This window comes from Carassius gibelio, chromosome B20, assembly GCF_023724105.1.
Source record: "Carassius gibelio isolate Cgi1373 ecotype wild population from Czech Republic chromosome B20, carGib1.2-hapl.c, whole genome shotgun sequence".
NCBI classification, from domain to species: Eukaryota; Metazoa; Chordata; class Actinopteri; order Cypriniformes; family Cyprinidae; genus Carassius; species Carassius gibelio.
Genome location: NC_068415.1, coordinates 6,289,664 through 6,306,941, shown reverse-complemented (window position 1 = coordinate 6,306,941; position 17,278 = coordinate 6,289,664). Strand labels below are relative to the sequence as shown.

Sequence of the window (17,278 nt, the reverse complement as noted above, 5' to 3'; positions counted from 1 at the left end):
TATCTGTTTAAAACAATATGTTTGGCCGGTCGCCGTGAGGGAATAAGGATGATATAGAATAACCAATAAGAGGGTCTCAGGCCCTGACCCTTCTTCTTAACGCCAGAAGAATGAACAGTATCCCATCCTTTTCAGCAGCTATCCTGTCCTACTACAATCCTATTCTTTTCAGCAGCAATTTTCAGAGCAAATTGTTTCGTGATCCTGTCATAATGCAATGCAGGCTTTGCTAAGAGGCTGTTGTTGAAGGATGGGGCTTGCACAAACTATATTGAGTTTGACAGCAAAGCCGCAGCTCGTGAGTCAGTGTTGTTACTCATTTCACATGCAAACAGGGCATTTACATAGAGGACCTAAAGGCACAACAGCACAAAACGGCCTGTTTAATTTTAAGGGTCAGAGAGATAGTGGAAAATAGTCATGAAAAAACTAAATTATGACTGCTGGAGGAAAAACAAATAAAATGATAAAGAAAAGCTCAAAACAGCTCTGTTGCATTATATGTTCCAACTTTTATTTATTTTGGAAAATAAAACTTATCAATTTATGCAGACCAATTTCTGTAAATTCAGAATAGATAATTTACAATATGAAGTGCACACTTGTTTTTAGAACAAAGTGATTTGAATTAATTTTTTTCCTTGAAATTTGCCTTCTGATTTCCACAGACTTTATAGACAATTGTTGTTGTTTTTTCAGTATATTAATAATAGAGCTGTAAAACCCTTTGAATGTGTGTTTTCTGGATTAAGATAGTAAAGTATTTCAAGGACTTTGTTATATTTTGAATGTTTACCATTGGCCAGTGTCTTAGTACATGCTGTTACTGTATGCCTGCCAATCTCTGATTCAGTATAACACTGTGTTAGGCTTTTCTGTCTTAATTAAAGTGATATTCAATTAACAGTCACTCATATTTTCTCACTGTGCAGCCTGAGTTTTAAGCATTGCTGGAGTTATGCATTTCAACAAACAGGAAAATACGTGCAACACTAAAGAAATTAGATTACAAGTAAACTTTTTCATGAAAGTAAACTCAGTGTACTGTAGCTCAAGACATTCTCTGATTTCTCTAGCATCGTCTCCTTATATGAAAGAGGGTCTTTTGCTGGAGATTTGAGGTTTGATTTCAAAGGAAATTGTCTTGACGGTTCACATATCTTTTCTCTCACAGTTCTTGCTGATTTTTTGGAGAGGGTCGTGCTGCATCTCTCGTCTTCATCCACTGACTGCTTCTTTCCACCAGCAGAATATAAAGGTCAGTCAACACCACTTTAATGTTTATTTCTTTTTCTTTTTTTATGTGACCAACTTGTAAACAGTTCACAATGAGATCATTCACTTCAGAGGGCATATATGGAATAAAAAAACACGCAAGGATATATATATATATATATACAGTATTGTTCAAAATAATAGCAGTACAATGTGACTAACCAGAATAATCAAGGTTTTTCGTATATTTTTTTATTGCTACGTGGCAAACAAGTTACCAGTAGGTTCAGTAGATTGTCAGAAAACAAATGAGACCCAGCATTCATGATATGCACGCTCTTAAGGCTGTGCAATTGGGCAATTAGTTGAATTAGTTGAAAGGGGTGTGTTCAAAAAAATAGCAGTGTGGCATTCAATCACTGAGGTCATCAATTTTGTGAAAAATCAGGTGTGAATCAGGTGGCCCCTATTTAAGGATGAAGCCAACACTTGTTGAACATGCATTTGAAAGCTGAGGAAAATGGGTCATTCAAGACATTGTTCAGAAGAACAGCGTACTTTGATTAAAAAGTTGATTAGAGAGGGGAAAACCTATAAAGAGGTGCAAAAAATGATAGGCTGTTCAGCTAAAATGATCTCCAATGCCTTAAAATGGAGAGCAAAACCAGAGAGACGTGGAAGAAAACGGAAGACAACCATCTAAATGGATAGAAGAATAACCAGAATGGCAAAGGCTCAGCCAATGATCACCTCCAGGATGATCAAAGACAGTCTGGAGTTACCTGTAAGTACTGTGACAGTTAGAAGACGTCTGTGTGAAGCTAATCTATTTTCAAGAATCCCCCGCAAAGTCCCTCTGTTAAAGAAAAGGCATGTGCAGAAGAGGTTACAATTTGCCAAAGAAAACATCAACTGGCCTAAAGAGAAATGGAGGAACATTTTGTGGACCGATGAGAGTAAAATTGTTCTTTTTGGGTCCAAGGGCCACAGGCAGTTTGTGAGACGACCCCCAAACTCTGAATTCAAGCCACAGTACACAGTGAAGACAGTGAAGCATGGAGGTGCAAGCATCATGATATGGGCATGTTTCTCCTACTATGGTGTTGGGCCTATTTATCGCATACCAGGGATCATGGATCAGTTTGCATATGTTAAAATACTTGAAGAGGTCATGTTGCCCTATGCTGAAGAGGACATGCCCTTGAAATGGTTGTTTCAACAAGACAATGACCCAAAACACACTAGTAAACGGGCAAAGTCTTGGTTCCAAACCAACAAAATTAATGTTATAGAGTGGCCAGCCCAATCTCCAGACCTTAATCCAATTGAGAACTTGTGGGGTGATATCAAAAATGCTGTTTCTGAAGCAAAACCAAGAAATGTGAATGAATTGTGGAATGTTGTTAAAGAATCATGGAGTGGAATAACAGCTGAGAGGTGCCACAAGTTGGTTGACTCCATGCCACACAGATGTCAAGCAGTTTTAAAAAACTGTGGTCATACAACTAAATATTAGTTTAGTGATTCACAGGATTGCTAAATCCCAGAAAATTTTTTTTTTGTGCAAAATAGTTTTGAGTTTGTACATTCAAAGGTAGACACTGCTATTTTTTTGAACACACCCCTTTCAACTAATTGCCCAATTGCACAGCCTTAAGAGCGTGCATATCATGAATGCTGGGTCTTGTTTGTTTTCTGACAATCTACTGAACCTACTGGTAACTTGTTTGCCACGTAGCAATAAAAAATATACTAAAAACCTTGATTATTCTGGTTAGTCACATTGTACTGCTATTATTTTGAACAATACTGTATATATATATGAATATAACTTTGCGTATCATAGTCCTGCTTCTTATACATTAAACATGAAATGTTATCTGATTGGGTGTGATCGTGAAAAAAAAAAATTAAAAATAGCTTTCTGCTTGAAACTTTCTGCATCCCACCTGGTTAAGACATGCTGTTAGTTCTCCGTTGTATGCTCATTGTAAAAATCCATCTGGACAAGATTTGTCAGCTTTCCATTCGCGCAAGCAGAATGATTTAGAAAACAAGCAAATAGTTGAGCCTCTGTGGGGTTTTCATTTATTAAACATAATGGTTCTCAGAAATAACATTTGGTCATGCTTTTTGTTTAAATCCCAGCTGCAAGGAATATATTCTGGCTTGCGCTTGAGTAGTGTGGCCACTTCAAAAGAATTATCTCAACCTATTAGTGTTTTAATATTTTATATACCTTTAAATGTATTATTTTGCTTTGTATTTGACTCCATGACATCAATTAAACATCTTTCAAAACGTCTACCCTATCAAAACATCACATTTTGTATTCCGTTTCAGAGAGTTAAAGTTTTTCTACTTTGAAATTCTTTGAAAACTCGTTTATTAAGTATGGTGAGGGTCAGGGGTCAGTTAACTCTGGAGATTATTAGTGGTTTTGGTTGTGGTAAGCTCATGAACTTTTAATTTAATGACAAGCATCCTCTTTCATTTATGAAGTCCGGAGTCGGAGACTACGAGTAAAAAATGTTTCTCTTTTTTAAATACATTGGTATTGAGTTTACTATAGAAAGAAGACATAAAATGTAGCTTCTGGGTAAAGTTTTGAATGATAGATTAATTGATGAGAATTTAGACAAATTAATCAGACTTCTCAATCGGATTTATGGGTATATTTATGGATGCCTGACATGGCAAGTATTATTGTGTCATGTTAATTTAGCATTCGTTTTCTCCTTTCGTCTGCCTCTAGGTCTGTATCCTCCCCTCTCATTTAGCAGAGGAGTAGGGGTGACTTGTCACACTTCATCTCACTTAGCCGTTCATGTCGTAATCACTGACTGATGTGAGCAGCAGGAAGTATGATTTGTCATTCCGCCTAAACCCTTCTCTCCTATTGGTTCATTTGCCAGCCAGTCAAGACCAGTCACTTCACTAGGTGCACATCTTTCTGCATTATGTCATCATTACAACCCTGATATTGTTGTTATATTAATGAGGATGGAGGAATGGCCCCATAATTATATCAGTAGGCCCATTTCCGTCTCACCAAGGGCGTTCACTCAATTAAGGCCATTCTTAAGCATGACGAATGTAGATCACGCAGCTGATGTTGATTTGTGGGTAAGCCGATGCTGAAATGAAAATGTATTATTTAACAGCACATTTTGCAGTGCTCTTTTGCTACTCTGTGCTCCATTTACTGAGATGAAATGGGTATTTGAAGAGGAGGTGCAAATGGGATGTGATTTTCTTTTCTATTTTTGGTTTCAGTGGTGGACCACAGTGTAAAGACTCGAAGCCTGTCGTCTGTGGAGCAGTTAGGTGTGGGGATATCCCTCAGGTAATATGCCATATCCAGGCTAAACGTAATGCTAGTGTTAGAGTTTGTGAATCAACTTTGAAGTCCTTTGTTAAAACACAAATGTATACTTAAAAAATATTTTACAATAGAAATGTATATTATTAAGGCTGGTAAGCGATTACAATTTTTTTATCTAATTAATTACATTATGTGGTGATTAATTAATGTAATTAATCGCACATCAAATCTGGAGAAATTACTCTTAAAAGATAATTTAAAATCATTGTTGTGCAAAGCATCAAACAGAGATTACAAAAAGTAGGTTCAGCAAGAAATACTTTGTTTGATAAAATTTATTACATATACTCTTTTGGACCGTGTGAGTAAATGATGACAGAATTGTCATTTTTGGTTGGGTGAACTATAACTTAAATAATTTGTTTTCTTAATTGTATTTTTATTACTATGAAAATATTCAATTATTTCTTTAATGAAATGATGCTCTAAGTAATAAACTAGAACTGCCAGTTGGTGATGGTTAAATGTCTTCAAGTCATTTATTCATTCGATTCGTTCAAATGTTTGATTGATTCAGGAGTGAAGTAAATGGTTCTTTATGAATGGTTCATTGAATCATTAGGCTTGTTCGACTTGAAGCGGATCATCACCATCAGACCGACCGGTGTGTGAGATCAAAGAAACGCAAGATCATAGCAGACGACTCCTTGTGCTTTTGAATCGCTCTCTCGATTCTTTGATGTCATGTGAGACAAATTTTCAAATGTGCATTCAGCCCCATATCTTGAATTTTAGGGATATTTTCTAGGCCCCATAAAACAGTAAGTTGTTGCCCTGCCTCATATTAGTCATCAATCAACTGTATGAAATGACAGATGATCCACATAGGTGTGGAGCGGAGCATTATTTTTCTCCATAATTAATTAATCTAATTAACCCATCAAATTACCAGCCCTAATTATTATGTATTGTATACAGGGTCTTAAAAAGTCTTAATTCTCCCTTTCACAAATAAAGGCCTTAAAAAAAGTTTTGCATCGAAGCAGAAAGTCTTAAATTCATAGTCATGGCAGTAAATGTTGCATGCATGCACTGCAAAAAACAGTGTTCATTACTGAACATAATGAAGTGATGCTTGAAACAAGAACACACATCTGTCAATGATGAACGAAATGCTTGTTTTCCTTTTGAATTATTTATTAGCCCATAGGCAGATTTTTGTTCTTATTTTAAATTCAATTTCCCCCACTTTTTATTTGAAGTTGTTTTGCTTCTGAAATAAATGTATCTGCTGGAAAACGAGATGAAAAATATGCAGGAAGAACAGCACGTGTTACACTGTGATCAGAATGTACAGTAAAAGTTATTTTCATATTCTGGTTAAGCTATTTGGGGGGGTAAAATTCATTTAAAAAGTAATTTAAATTTGCCTTCATAAATGCAGAAACATTATATTAGCGAGATATACAGAAATATTACATTTATATTTTATTATTATCATCATGAAAGTAAAACAATGTATTTAATATTAAGAAACGCATGTATTTTGCTTTAAAGATGTTCCGATATTTGTACTGGATGACAGGAAAAAAATACTGCTTAGGAAAGTGATTTTTGCAGCGTGAATATTCAGAAATGATTTCAGCTTCACTGAAAGCCACTGGCATTCTGCGGTATGTCAGCGCTCTAGTTAAACTCAATATGAACCCATTTAGATATTTTGTCTTAAGGCAATCCACAATGACTGTAATCAGGCAATGCATTCTAGTGCTCAGCACATTGGGATAATTGTAACTCCCTGTTTCTCAGGGAGAGACTGTACATGTGTGATAAAACAGAATTTAATTCGGTTGCAAAATTTGTTCTTATTAGTCGAGAAATATTGCCTTGAGAAATTTCTAATTATGTAAATGTGTATAAGTTGGTGTTTGGGGAAGAACATTTTAACAATGTATTTTCACCTTTGTTTAGCAAGGTCTTATTGAATGGGATATTAAATGAAGCTGCCATGTAAAACTGTGTGTGTGTGTGTGTGTGTGTGTGTTTGTGTGTGTGTGTGTGTGTGTGTGTAGGTATGGCAAGTTCCTAAAGCTATTGAGAGAAGATTCAGAGCAGGATCTGTGTCTTCTGCTCAAGCACTGTCAGGAGTTCCTCTCTCAACAACGAGTCAGTGTCACTTCTGAGCTCTGTATCCTTCTCATTACACTTTATAATATTAATCAAGCGAAAATTCAGACGTTACATGGGTCTGTGCACAATATTCTAATTTGCTGTAGACCACGTATTGATTTATGTTAATGTGGATGAATCATAATGATCAGCTGAATGCCATTTTAAATGTTTTCCTTTATAGACAAAAGTTTAGTATCAGATATGCATTAATCAAATAGTAGCTCCAAAATCTACCCCCATCCACTGATAGGACACATTTTCTGTTTTCAGTTTTTTTTTTTTATTACATTTTGAATAATTAGCCCAAAACATAATTGCATACGCAAGCCATTAAAAAAAAAAAAAAAAAGTATGAATGTATAAATGTCACTCACTTGAGATCATTGACTTTTATGTCTAAATACTTTTTAGCCAGTATTTTGCCATTCTAGATCAGCCTCTAGAATGTATTGAAGATTCCTTGACCCGACTGTCAGCCTGTTTTCAGGGTGGATATCCTGGTCACGATTGGTTTGCCGCCTCAGTTTTTCTGCTCATGCATGGCGACGTGGGTCGTTCTCTGAGTCTGCTCTTGCGTTTCTCCCGTCTGCTGCCGTCTGCCTTCCTGTGGCCCCCAAGACTGCACAGCTCTGTGAGTTACAGCCCGTTTCATTTCTCTCTTCTCATTCATGTCAACCTTTAGTACATGCTGGGGTAGCTGTCATCAAAAGAACCCTGGAAAAAAAACATCTGTTTTTAACATTGCAAATAATAAATGATGTTTCTTGAGCAGCAAATCCTTCATTCTGAAGGTTCATGTCACACTGAAGTCTTTATAAGTTGTTTTAAATTGTAATAATATTCCACAATATTGCAGTTTTTACTCTATTTTTGATTAAAGCAGTCTTGCTGTGTTTTGGGTGAACTATTCCTTTAAATGTCTTGCACTTAGCCCAGGTTGCAATTTTGTACTACTTTTAACAGCTGCATCCCTCTCATGTTTACTAATGTTCTGAATTTATATTATGCACATGCTTGTGTAGCTTTCATATCCATGTGCCGTAAACAAAACTCAGCATTTTGACCTGCATTATAATTCTAATCTCCATTTGCAGAAAAGTTAATACTGGGAGGAAATGCTGGATATCATGATATTACTGGGGCAATAGTCATTACAGTGGTTCCCATAAAATTTGGATGGAGCAATCTCTCTCTCTCTCTCTCTCTCTCTCTCTTGGAACAGCGGATAGTAAACAGAGCTCAGTTAATAGAGTTTCAGCTGTAAAAGTATGTGCGGGATATGATAATGCCCCCCCCCCCCCCACACACACACACACACGAGTTTGTCTGATTACAGTTCTGTATTTCTGTGCTGTCAGCGTGGCCATGCATGTAAATCATTTAGCTGAGAGACAATGATGACAATCAGGAAAAAGAGAAGACGCAGCCCTCACATTTGTCTCAGTCCTCTCGTGGTCCTAATGGTCGAGTCATTAGCATGTGTGGTGTTCTGTTGTTTTCCATGGTGGCCAGATCTCTTAAAGGAACAGTTCTGTCATTATTTTCTTTTAATCCAGAAATGGGCAGAAAGCATCATAAAAGTGGTTTTGTGTTTATGTTCGAATCTGATGAAGCGATATCATTGCTTTGTGTCAAGAACAGACTAAAATAGTCATTATTTACTGAAGATCTTGCCCTTTACAGATTTCTCAAATTTAACTTGCACTTCATGATCAGTCATGACACGTAAGAACTAATGCAGGAGCATAATGTCACTCCACCTTGCGCAATGCATCTTCATACTTTAATGGATTTTTTTTTTTTCATGTTTTTAGGTACATCTCCCTATAGAGATCGCTCAGTCGGGCATTCATCCCATCTACTCTTGCACTGCTCATTATGTCGAAATGTTGCTCAAGGCCGAGGTTCCTCTGGTTTTTTCTGCCTTCAGGATGTCTGGCTTCACTCCCTCTCAGGTGCTGTGTTTTAAGTTCTTCATTTTAAAATACTTCACACCAATCATCTCTGTTGGTAAACAACCAAGCAGACTTGCCAGTGCCAACATGCATTTTGTGTAGCAGATCTGTTTTTTTAGTGTTCCAGAACAGCAACCTTCTTCCCAAATTTGTAAAGAGAAGAGTTTATCAATTCATTGTTAACAAAAAAGAAGATTTAAGGTTTACATTTAATCAAAGCATTGCCAAAAAAAAAAAAAAAAAGACAAATAATGTTCAACAGCATGTCCTGTATTTAAGATCATCATATGTTACTTCATCACAAACCTCTGTGGTAGTTAAATCACTGATGGTGTGAATCGTGATCGCTCAGTGAAGGAGTGCAACACTGCCAGGGTAGGAATATAAAAATACAAGGATATTCTGCTTTGACCTGACTGACTGGCAATCTTCATAGACACATTCAGTGATTACTCAACACTGTGCTCTCTCTGGGGTTTATATGCATGATCTCAAATCTTTGCCTCAAGTCTTCTGTCTGATTGAGTCAGATATGACCTTTTTCTAGCAGTCAAGGACAAATATATTGAAGAGTAACTGTGTTTTCTGCATTTAGTTTATTTATATATTTTGATGCTTTATCCTTTGAACACTTTCAGTAGGCCTGGATCTTGTATAAATCCTCTGACATGACTAAAAACGTATTTCTCTTTGTGCCTGAAATTCACTACTGTTGTTAGATTGAAAGATGCTTTTAGTAGCTACATATATATATATATATATATATATATATATATATATATATATATATATATATATATATATATATATATATATATATATATATATATATATATAGTATTGTTCAAAATAATAGCAGTACAATGTGACTAACCAGAATAATCAAGGTTTTTAGTATATTTTTTATTGCTACGTGGCAAACAAGTTACCAGTAGGTTCAGTAGATTGTCAGAAAACAAACAAGACCCAGCATTCATGATATGCACGCTCTTAAGGCTGTGCAATTGGGCAATTAGTTGAAAGGGGTGTGTTCAAAAAAATAGCAGTGTCTACCTTTGACTGTACAAACTCAAAACTATTTTGTACAAACATTTTTTTTTTCTGGGATTTAGCAATCCTGTGAATCACTAAACTAATATTTAGTTGTATGACCACAGTTTTTTAAAACTGCTTGACATCTGTGTGGCATGGAGTCAACCAACTTGTGGCACCTCTCAGCTGTTATTCCACTCCATGATTCTTTAACAACATTCCACAATTCATTCACATTTCTTGGTTTTGCTTCAGAAACAGCATTTTTGATATCACCCCACAAGTTCTCAATTGGATTAAGGTCTGGAGATTGGGCTGGCCACTCCATAACATTAATTTTGTTGGTTTGGAACCAAGACTTTGCCCGTTTACTAGTGTGTTTTGGGTCATTGTCTTGTTGAAACAACCATTTCAAGGGCATGTCCTCTTCAGCATAGGGCAACATGACCTCTTCAAGTATTTTAACATATGCAAACTGATCCATGATCCCTGGTATGCGATAAATAGGCCCAACACCATAGTAGGAGAAACATGCCCATATCATGATGCTTGCACCTCCATGCTTCACTGTCTTCACTGTGTACTGTGGCTTGAATTCAGAGTTTGGGGGTCGTCTCACAAACTGCCTGTGGCCCTTGGACCCAAAAAGAACAATTTTACTCTCATCAGTCCACAAAATGTTCCTCCATTTCTCTTTAGGCCAGTTGATGTGTTCTTTGGCAAATTGTAACCTCTTCTGCACATGCCTTTTTTTTAACAGAGGGACTTTGCGGGGGATTCTTGAAAATAGATTAGCTTCACACAGACGTCTTCTAACTGTCACAGTACTTACAGGTAACTCCAGACTGTCTTTGATCATCCTGGAGATGATCATTGGCTGAGCCTTTGCCATTCTGGTTATTCTTCTATCCATTTTGATGGTTGTCTTCCGTTTTCTTCCACGTCTCTCTGGTTTTGCTCTCCATTTTAAGGCATTGGAGATCATTTTAGCTGAACAGCCTATCATTTTTTGCACCTCTTTATAGGTTTTCCCCTCTCTAATCAACTTTTTAATCAAAGTACGCTGTTCTTCTGAACAATGTCTTGAACGACCCATTTTCCTCAGCTTTCAAATGCATGTTCAACAAGTGTTGGCTTCATCCTTAAATAGGGGCCACCTGATTCACACCTGTTTCTTCCCAAAATTGATGACCTCAGTGATTGAATGCCACACTGCTATTTTTTTGAACACACCCCTTTCAACTAATTCAACTAATTGCCCAATTGCACAGCCTTAAGAGCGTGCATATCATGAATGCTGGGTCTCATTTGTTTTCTGAGAATCTACTGAACCTACTGGTAACTTGTTTGCCACGTAGCAATAAAAAAATGAAAAAAATGAAAAAATAAAAAAAGAGCATTTTTAAATTACCAAAGCACACACACATACTCATAGACTCATCTAAAAATATAAAAATACTTAAGCAATAAGCTTAAAATCTTCCTGAGCGACACGTTTTTCTTCTCCTTTTATTGTTTTGTAAAACAGAGGATGTAAGATTTATTATTTTATTTCACATGAGTTCATGAGAGACACTACTTGAACGATGGAAAAAAAAGTCTCTTTATATGATATATAAATGTTACCATCTGTTTAAAAATAAACATGACAATCCATGACAGAAGTTGTGACGGGAAAATGATTTATACCAGACCGAAGTATTGATCTGGTAAGGGCTGCAGTCGATATATGATTGAAGGTCATCAGTGTGGGATCTTTTACACAGCAGTATAATGCACAAAAACACTCTGCAGTTGCTACAAAAATACGTAAAGTTCTAAAACTTTAACTAGTTTTGAATGGGCAGAAACCGAAGGAAAGAAGATTTTCTGTTTTAAATTGAGTGTCACCTCCATCATAGAGGGCGTCCGTGTCTGTGCACTCGGGGAGAGTGTTTCGAATTCTAGACAAAGCAGGAAGAGTGTCTGAAAGAGAGACGCCGATGCTGTATAAATTGCCTGCTGGAGTTGTCTGAATGTACAGGAGGCATGTACGTGTGGCAGAACTGGAACCCCATCTACAATACCCCAGAATAATTGAACAGCTTCTAAGGGAGGATTATATGACCTGAACTTAGTTCACTGCCACAGAAACAAAACAGAAATGCATCAAGCCTGTAGATGAAAGGGATATCTGAATTATGATTTAAGAGACTTGATTTTTTTATATATATATATATTATGTCTGATCTCAAGAAACATTTTTCCTGTTATTCATACAAAGTAATTTCTTGTCTTGTTTTCCCGTGAAAATACTATTATAAGCAGAAACTAAGTAATTTTGTTAGATTTATATTTAAAACAAGATGGAAGTCAAAAATAAACTTTGGTACTGTTCAAAGGTTTGTGCTCAGTCAAATTTTCGAATGTTTTTGAAAAAAAAAAATTCTCATCAGGGCTCAAAATACAGTAATGACATTAATATTATTACAATTTAAAATAACAGTTTTCTTTGTAATATATTTTAAGTGTTACTTATTTATTTTATGGTAAGGCTGAATTTTCAGGAGCCATTATTCCAGGATGCTTCAGAAATCATTCTAATATTCTGATTTGCAGCTCAGGAAATATTTCTTATTATTACCATCAATTTTGATGCCCTTCTGCTTTAGATTGTTAGGTTTACTCTTTTATGTTTCATGTTGTATTTATACAATGTTATGCTCAGTATTCTTTGATAAACAGCATTTATTTTAAGCAATTACTTTTGTATCAATATTAATGTCTTCATTGACACTCAGATTGAATGCACCTTTGCTGAATAAAATGGAATATATCAAAAAAGAATATACACTTAAGAAAGTGATGCAATGATTTGGTTTTTGGTTTATTATGGCTCTTAACAAGTAATAGACTGCATCAGACCTCGAGGGCATCATGTTAGAGTTCGATACTCAGAAGTTTTTGATCTCTCATTTTATTTTTCCAACATCTCGTATCGATTGATTTAAAAGATTCATGGTGCAAACGTTGCTTCTTTTCTGTCTCTCTCTCTCTTTTCCTCACTCTGTTTGTCCTTCCACCTGTTATGCAGATCTGTATTCAGTGGCTTGGCCAGTGCTTCTGGAACTACCTGGACTGGTCTGAGATCTGTCATTATGTAGCCACATGCGTCATCATGGGACCAGATTACCAGGTGTACTTGTGCGTCTCTGCCCTCCGTCACCTGCAGCAGGATATTCTGCAGCACACACAGACACAGGACCTGCAGGTCTTTCTTAAGGTGCAGTATAACTTTTTAAAATGAAAATATATAATTTACTCATCCTCAGTCCAAACAGGTATGACTATCTTCTGTGGAACACAAAAGAGATGTTCAGCTGAATGTTCACACTGCTCATTTAATGAAAGTGGAGGAGGATCTGGGACAGTCAAGCTCCAAAAAGGATAAAAAGGCACCATATAAACTCATAAAAGAGCCCTATAGAGGAAAGTAAGTTTATTTTGAAAGACATGAGGGTGAGTAAATAGTGATAGAATTTTCATTTTTGCCTGAACTAGTCCTTTAAGGTGAGAAAATCCTGAGCCGGTGTGGTTTTAAAGGATACAAGCGTGTCTGCAGTAAATCAGATTAAACACTCTTGTCCTTGTTTCACCCTTAAAAGTTTCAACTTTTCAGTCTTTGTTTGTGCATCGGCGTACCCTGTACAATAGTGAAAGCATTTCAGACAATCCCTGAAAGGTTTCTGAGGATTTGTACATATACAAGATTACAAAACCTATCTGTATTTCATCTAAATTAAAGATCTGGAAGGAAATTACTCGTGACAATCGCTCCCGATGTCACTCTGAAGCTGAATGCTAGAGTAAATGTACAATGAATCCATTTTGGATGATTCAACACTGCAGAAATCAAACCCAACTAAAGTCATTCTTTGTTTGCAGGATTTCAAAAGCAATTGTCTGTCACTGCCGAATATCTCCAACACTTTGAAAACCATGACACAGTCTGGCTAGTGAGTTCAAAGCATCCTGCAGAACCATTTTAGGCCTTTTCTCTTTGTTTTTATCAGTAACAATAGGCAGGGGGAAAGTTTTAATGTCTTTAGATAATGGGTACTTGTAATTAAAATGTCATTTTTAGTGTTTCATTTTAAACACACCAGTGTGCAGCCATTTTCTAGTTTTGAATAGCTTTGTGGGCAAATTTTCTAGGGAAACATCTGGACTTTTCACAGTTTTGCTTCCTAAAGGCTCTGTGGTTTTATGTAGTTGTTTTGCTACTCCACAGCCCCCCCCCCTTCCTTCATGTCATTTCAAATTTCAGTTTTTGTTCTTCTACACATTACAAAATTTGATATTTAGCAGAATCTCCAAGCTGCTTTTTGACATACAAAAAAAGCCCAAAATGTAATATTCAAATTTCATCACACCAGGTTTGACATAAGGGATACTAAGCACCTCTGGTACTGATGTATCTAATTTTGTGTTCCTTGAAAGTAAGAAATTCTTTCAAGTTTGGACTGGCTTGAAGGTGAATTCATTTTTGGGTGAAGTATTCCTGCAAGTTCACCATAGAGTTGAGCTAATATTTTATGTCACAGTAGGTCATATGTAATCTAATTGTGATTGAGAAGATAGCGTACTGTTCATGATCTTTATTTTTCTTTAGTTTACTTTTTTCACATATTGTCAGTTATTATCTGACTATATTCAGCTGTACTGTATATAAATGCTTTGTATTAAAATGTATGGCATAATCTAGCTTTCATCAGCAGTGGAAGAAAGTTTTTGTAATAGACTTTTCCAGTCATTAGTTTTTTGTTTGCTCTTATCTATTTTGTTTGTGATTGTCATACCAACTGCTGTGGTCTGCGGTTATATCACAAAACTTCTTACACTGCAGGCGTATTTTATTTAATGCAGCAAACTCATAAAGATTTATTATCCTTTCTCTCATTTTCATCCATTCACCATGAGCCGAAGTGTCCTTCTGTAACTTAAGGCATGGCTTTAGGACTTGCATTCGCTGACTCATCGTAAACCAAATGTAATTCATTTGACTTTGTCTAAACAATATTATTTATCCCCAGCTAAATGTCAGAGTATATTAGGCGGTCCATTGTTTATTTAGTACCAGAATGTGTAGCCCCATCTCGCATAGCACCTCGTTTCATTAATATATGCCATTTGTTACTATAGGCACAATATTTATAATGTGTAAAACCTTGCATGATTTCATTCAGCAGTACACAATTTTCAGGGTGATTTTAGCCACTCTGTGTACAGGATAATCTGCTCGAAACAGATTGAGCGCAATCTATTCTAAAGCTGTTATAAACCTGTTCTACCTCTTTACCACAAACCGGCTCTCTCAAGCGCTGCTCATCAAATCTGTGCTTCTTTTGCCCACTTGCAGGAGGAGCCAATCCACGGCTTCAGGGTGAGTAATTACCTGGAGTACATGGAGGGGCTGGAACGCAACTACAGATCCATGGTGCTCTCGGACATGAGGAGCATCTTACCAAGGAGCAGCTAGAAGCAAATAGACCACCGAAGATCAGCAGGGACTGAAAGTGCTTGTGGTACAGAATAATACTGAAAATGTTGCAATGATTTTATAACACAACATGCTCTATGTGAAGACAACACTGTTTTATCAAACACATTGTGAATATATCCCACTTGCATTTACTCCCTTTGATAAAGTATTCTCACTCAGGGAATCATAAATATAAGAACACAAACTCTTCGAAGCCATATTGCCACTCAGTGGGATGCATAAAGCATAGTAAATAAATAAGTGCAGGAAATCGGTCAAAATTGATGTGCGAAAAGGATGATAAAGCAAACCTTTCTACATACCATAAGCATTATCAAACTTCCCTCCACACCAAAAAAAAGTGTTACATTTTGTTTTTGCTAAATTATTATATATATATTAGGCTTATATGTGGGTGCATATATAATTTCACATTTATCCTTGTTCTAGTCTACTTTTCCTTTTAGCCTTTTGCGCCTAAAGTACAATTTTCCTGCCCTAGGCTAATTACTGGACTCAAAGAATTTAATGGTTTATTAATCCTTTCCACGAACAAACTTCTGACAGCATATGTAATTTTGTATCTACAGTCCTGCTTGTAACTTCAATGTTGATGTTGGAATATGACACAATTGTGTCAATGCTATCAATCACTGTAAAATCTTTAGGATGTATATGTATTTCTTTTACCCAAGAACTCAGTGGGCTCACATTGTAAAGTCGTAGTAGTAATAGCATTCGTAGAGGGCAGACACATTTAGCTTTGTTCTGTAGTTTTCACTGGCAAATTCCAGTCATTTTAATAAGAATCCACATGATTGGTGTTTTACATGTGGGCAAATGTTGGTCACATGAGTCCGCAATCACCAACAAAAAGCTGCTTGACTTCTGTATGAGCTGTGCTTCATACATTGATTCAATAGATAACGCACTTTTTTGTCCCAAATTTCAATAATGCTGACCCCATGTATAGGTGCACAAGTTGTTTTCCAGTCTCAGTCTGTTTTATGACATCAGTAAATAAGGAAAAAATCTAAGCTTTTGATGCTTGATTGCTGTCTTAATAGACAATCAAACATGAAGTGAATGTGATATGTATATAATGACTTGACGCAGTGTTGTTGTGTAGTGTGTGTTGGATTTTTTATTTTTTTAAGTTATATATTTACATCTGCAGTCTCTTATTCCCATCCTAAGGAAGCTGTATGAGGCGGTATCACTTTGACAGGCCGTCATTAGCACATAGATGCAATCTCTTACCCTCGCCATCTGTAACTCACACAGTGAATAAGGAATTAGATCATTAGAGAGGTGTCTTTCTCCTTCACAAGAACTGCTAAATATTGCATACTGTTTACTCAGTAGGAGGCAGAAGCAGTTATAATTTTAAGTTGTAAAAAGTTCCCTCAGAGTGCATATTTTTTACTTACTTTCTCCATTGCATTACATTTTTTTTTTAAGGATCACCCGTAAACTAATGTGTTTATGCTCAGATAAACAAAAAAAGAATCTGTTGATTTTCATCTTTGTGTAATCATAACGAGCTGTGTGTTAATCAGGTTAATGATTTAATGACTGATTGTTGGCCAACAATCATTTGGAAAGATGTGTGTGTCTTGTGTTGGCTCGTTGTAAATTGACAATACAAGGCTTTTGTGACGTGGATGTTAATGATGTATCTGCAGACCAAAGTGGTAGGATAATTAGAAAAGGCTAATTATGGGTAATTAAACTGATTAACTGATAATTAAGACCCATCTGTATATGTATTAGGCTTGAGGAGTTGCATTAACTTGACTTCCTCTGGTAAATATGCTTTCTTATTCTCCTTCACATTAATTATCTCCCTCCCTTATGACTGCCAAAACCCATCTTTGTGAAGAATCTGCTTGACGAATGGGAGAAAGTCATACGAAAGTGAGCATTACTGCCCCTTACTTACTCTGAAAAGCACTTTAAAGTAATAAGAAGCGTGCAGGGTATTAAGGGCCGTTTACACCAAGGACGAGAGCTAAAGTTTTAATAATTGTCCTCATTCTGTAAAATGACAAAGAATAA

General features: G+C 36.2%; 1 protein-coding gene across 1 annotated transcript in view; it reads left to right on the top strand.

Annotated features, from left to right (window-relative positions):
- tbc1d32 (TBC1 domain family, member 32) overlaps positions 1-16,967 on the top strand; it is a 37,970-nt gene extending 21,003 nt beyond the window's left edge. Inside the window, exons 28-34 of the mRNA XM_052586596.1 lie at positions 1,175-1,258; positions 4,492-4,561; positions 6,613-6,728; positions 7,189-7,343; positions 8,527-8,667; positions 12,773-12,961; positions 15,098-16,967. Coding sequence (XP_052442556.1) covers positions 1,175-1,258; positions 4,492-4,561; positions 6,613-6,728; positions 7,189-7,343; positions 8,527-8,667; positions 12,773-12,961; positions 15,098-15,217 — 875 coding nt within the window. The 3' untranslated portion in view covers positions 15,218-16,967. The remainder of the gene's footprint in view (positions 1-1,174; positions 1,259-4,491; positions 4,562-6,612; positions 6,729-7,188; positions 7,344-8,526; positions 8,668-12,772; positions 12,962-15,097) is intronic.
- Positions 16,968-17,278: the final 311 nt, after the last annotated feature.